This window comes from Amaranthus tricolor, chromosome 2 (assembly GCF_026212465.1).
Source record: "Amaranthus tricolor cultivar Red isolate AtriRed21 chromosome 2, ASM2621246v1, whole genome shotgun sequence".
NCBI lineage: Eukaryota > Viridiplantae > Streptophyta > Magnoliopsida > Caryophyllales > Amaranthaceae > Amaranthus > Amaranthus tricolor.
In genome coordinates, this window is record NC_080048.1 from 7867743 (window position 1) to 7872176 (window position 4434).

Consider the following 4434-nt stretch of genomic DNA (forward strand, 5'->3'; position numbering starts at 1 on the left):
ACCAAATTACTTTTTGCCAGAATAAGCTTAAATGCACAATAAATTATTTTACAAAACACACTCATCTTAAATTAATTAGATGAAATTTCTCAAAAAAAAGTTAATTAGATGAGAAGCAATGAGACAGAAATAAGAAATTACTCTAAATAGTTTTTGGTGGTTATTAAATTTTTCGATGGCTATTAATCTAGTTGGATAATTCAACTTTTTAGGAAAGTATTAGATGAAATTAAACATTGAATATTAATTGTTTATTAGAGAAAAATTGCTTACCAATCTAAAAACTAATGAAATTAGCTACTAGGACAATTGTTTAATATGACTTAAAATTAATGCAAGCTTTTCAGTCGGCTAAAAAAATAATTTACCAAAAAATTTCTAAGCTTTTTATTCAACAAGTCAAAAATCAATTAAAAAACCAAAAACTAACTACCAGGCAATCTCTAAAAAGAGAACATAAAGTCTATTAAAACTTGAAAATTAACAAATTTTTTAAAGAAGTGCAAAATCATATATATACACACACACACACATATATATATATATATATATATATATATATATATATATATATATATATATATATATATATATATATATATATTCTCATGATTAAAAATTAAAAATTACCAAATAACTTTTTTGACGACCTCAAGAAAATTATTATTATCCTATTGATGATAAAAAAAAGTCATCACCTTATATTTTTTCTCCTATTTTTAATTAATTTTGTTTTGTAATAAAATATTGCTATATAAGTGTGTATTTATAAAAGAGAAAAATTTAAAAGTAAATTATATGGAGTACTACTTATTTAAAATCATTATTAATAAATTAATATCAAATCAAGCTTATTAGTTTGTAATCATGTAGAGTCCATTTATATTTGATTATGAGTACGTATGATTTTTTATGGCCAAAGAAATGCTTGATTTTATAGATTTTAATTCAAAAATTTATTTTTGTGATAAAAAAGAACATCAATGGGTTGGTATGAGTATTTCCTCCATTCCTAATTGATGTTTTGATTTTTTTTTCGGTTCGACAATTTCAAATGTTATTTCCTTAATAAATCTTTTTATTTATATCACATATTTAGAATATAATTGTCTAAATCATTTTAATTTTAGTATTTTTAATTATTTATAATATCCATATGTTTCTCGCTAAGTTCATTATAATATTTTTATAACATTTGTCATCTTTATAATTTTTTTTAACGCTTATGTTAAGTGGAGAACCTTTTGCTGGTTTTTGGAATTTGAAATCAGAAAGTGTTTTTAGACCTACATTCTAACTCCTTTAACTATACTATTCAATAAAATAATATTTCTAACATCTAAAAGATTAACTTTTATTAATTTCAGGTTAATATTCCGTATGACTTAATAAAATGATTAAAAAAATAATTACTAATAAATAAAAATAAACTAAAAGGGTGAAATAGAGAGGAAGCTATTGGAGTAGTTCCAAATGCTTGTACTTGAGTTAATGAGTTCATTATTATTATTATTATTATTATTATTATTATTATTATTATTACTTCTATTTCCTATCATTATTATGATGTTTGTTTTTAGTTTCTCAAACTCTGAAATAGAGGAAGCAATGCTATCAGACCAAATTTAATGTCCACCCACCATCTTCTGAACCACTCCTAACTCCTTTCTCTTTCTTACTCTCTTCCCCTCACTCTTTTCTTTCCTCTCATTATTTTTCATTTTTCATTTTTTATTTTTCTTCTCACTTTCTGTTATTCCAGATCTGTTATTTATTTCAATTTAATCCAAAATGAGTAAAGAAGAGTTCTTGAAGATTCAGGTACTATATATTTTCTCTTCTTTTTTATTTTTTTAATTTAATTCTCATACATCATTAATATTTTTCCTTCTTTTTAATTTATTTAATTAGTTTTTGTGGGGTGCAGACTTGTGTTCTTAAAGTTAACATACATTGTGATGGTTGTAAGCACAAAGTCAAGAAAATCTTGCATAAAATTGAAGGTATATGTCTTTTTTATTCTTATTTTTTTTAATCTAGATTTATTATTTTCTTGCTTCTAAATTCATTAATTACCCAAAATTTGATTTTCATTTAGTTTGTAAATTTGAGTTTTGAGGGATGAAAAATTATTTAAAAATGATAAATAACAAATGGGCTTGTACACAATAAGATCAGACTAATTATTTTAAAATAGTATCTTATCGGTTTTGTGTGCAGTTAACATTGAATAACGATGAATTTGGATTTGAAACAGGGGTGTATAAAACAAATATAGATGCAGAGCAAGGGAAAGTAACAGTTTCTGGGAATGTAGACCCAACAACACTTATAAAGAAGCTTAATAAAGCTGGTAAACATGCAGAATTCTGGGGTGCACCTAAACCAAATAACAATCAAAACAACAAAAACCAAAATCAGAATCAGAAACCTGGTGGTGGGGGTGGAGCCCACCAAAACCCACCTAAAGGTGGTGGTGGTGGTGGGTCCCAGCAAACAAATGCACAGTTGCAGAAACTGCAACAACAAATGAAAGGGCTTGGTATGGGAGATCTCAAGATGGGCCCACAATTTCAAGGTATGAAGATGGCTTTTAAGGATAATAATCACCCACAAGCGCCTAAACAAGGAGGAGGGAGCAAAGCTGTGAAGTTTAATGTACCTATTGATGATGATTTGGGTGATGATGAATTTGATGATGATGATGATTATGATGAAGATGATGAATTTGATGATGATGATGATGCGTTTGATGATGATTTTGAAGATGTTGGTAAGATGAAACCCAAGGGTCCACCACCCAATTTGATGATGAATGGTGGTGGTGGTGGCGGCAGTGGTGGAAATCCTATGATGAATCCTCAAATAATGAATGCTATTGCACAAGCAAAAGCTGCTAATGGCGGCGGTGGAGGTGGTGGTGGTGGTGCCGGGGTGATGAACCCTCAATTAATGAATGCAATTGCTCAAGCTAAGGCTGCTAATGGTGGTGGTGGTGGAAATAATAATGGTAATAAAAAAGGTGGCGGCGGCGGCGGAGGTGGAGGAGGTGGAGGAGGAAATATCCCAGTTCAGGTAAATGGTGGTAAAAAAGGAGGAGGAAATAATAATAATAACAATAATAATAATAATAATAATAATAATAATAATAATAATAATAATAATAATCAAAATCAAGGAGGTGGTAAAAATTGTGGTGGTAAACTAGGAGATGGGCCCCCACCTGGAAATGGGGGTAAAAATGGTAATAATGGACAACATCAAGGAGGAGGTTATGGTGGTGGAAACATGATGATGAACGGTGGGGGAAAGAAAGGAGGAAATGGTGGGATGAATGATGGTGGGTTACCATCAAATCATCATGGCATGGGTGTCAATGTAAATGGAATGAACATCAATCATGGTATGGGTGCAGCCCCCCACATGGGCCAAATGCCCCCATCTGTAGCTCAAATGGCTAACATGCAAATGGGCCCAATGGGTTCAATCCCGGCCGTTCAAGGGCTACCTGCCAGCACTGCCGGGTCCGCTTACTTCCACGGTGGTCCACCCCCGGAGATGATGGGCGGCGCAAACCCATACCACCAACAAATGTTAGCCCAAATGATGATGAACCAACAACGGGCCAATGGCAATGAGCGGTTTCAACCCATGATGTACGCTCAGCCACCACCGGACATGCATTATATGTATCCGCCGCCACCAGCTGACCCATATAGCCACTATTTCGGTGATGAAAATACCTCATCAAGTTGTAATGTAATGTGATAGAGATTTGCCCAAAAAAGCAGAGTCCTTGTTTGGTCATGAAAATGATACTTGAGTCCAAAAACAATTACAACTCTCCATAAAAAAGAAAGAGCCTTTCATTAATTAGCTAAGGTTTTTCTAAATTTCACTTGTTAATTTTACTCTTTATTAAGTATTCTATCTAATTTGATTTCAATTATGATAGAGGAGGGTACTTTATATTATCATAGATAATAATATATTTATTATTTATATAAAAAGAAAACAAGTTTGTAGTGGAGGATGATAATGCAAACATTACAAGAGGAAGAGATTCAATGTCTATGTGTTATAATGTTTAGTTTTAATAAATATACATAAATATTGCTTTTTTCAGGTAAAGTCCAAAGACTATATTTCAAATGATTTATCCCATCTCTTAACTTATTCTTTAATTCGAAAAAAATGAGAGAGATATTAAAAAAAACTAAACTTTAAAAAAATATGACCCAAAAATATGGTACGATTTGTTTTCCTTAATCTATAAACTTTGTCATATTTTTGGTTTTATTCATGATGACAATGTTATCTACAAACTCTTTTTTTTTCACATTTCTTTCATTTATTAGCTTAATATTATTATCCAATTTCAAATTATAAAAGTCTTTTATTAAATAACTAGCACATTTTATTTATGTAATTATA

At 30.2% G+C, this 4434-nt stretch overlaps 1 protein-coding gene across 1 annotated transcript; it reads left to right on the forward strand.

Moving 5' to 3' along the window:
* The first annotated feature begins 1568 nt into the window (after positions 1-1568).
* LOC130804245 (heavy metal-associated isoprenylated plant protein 33-like) lies at positions 1569-4097 on the forward strand. Its single transcript, XM_057668626.1, has 3 exons — positions 1569-1821; positions 1928-2003; positions 2258-4097. Exons 1-3 carry the CDS (start codon positions 1792-1794, stop codon positions 3766-3768), a joined length of 1617 nt encoding a protein of 538 aa, XP_057524609.1. The 5' UTR covers positions 1569-1791; the 3' UTR covers positions 3769-4097.
* The last annotated feature ends 337 nt before the right edge of the window (positions 4098-4434 follow it).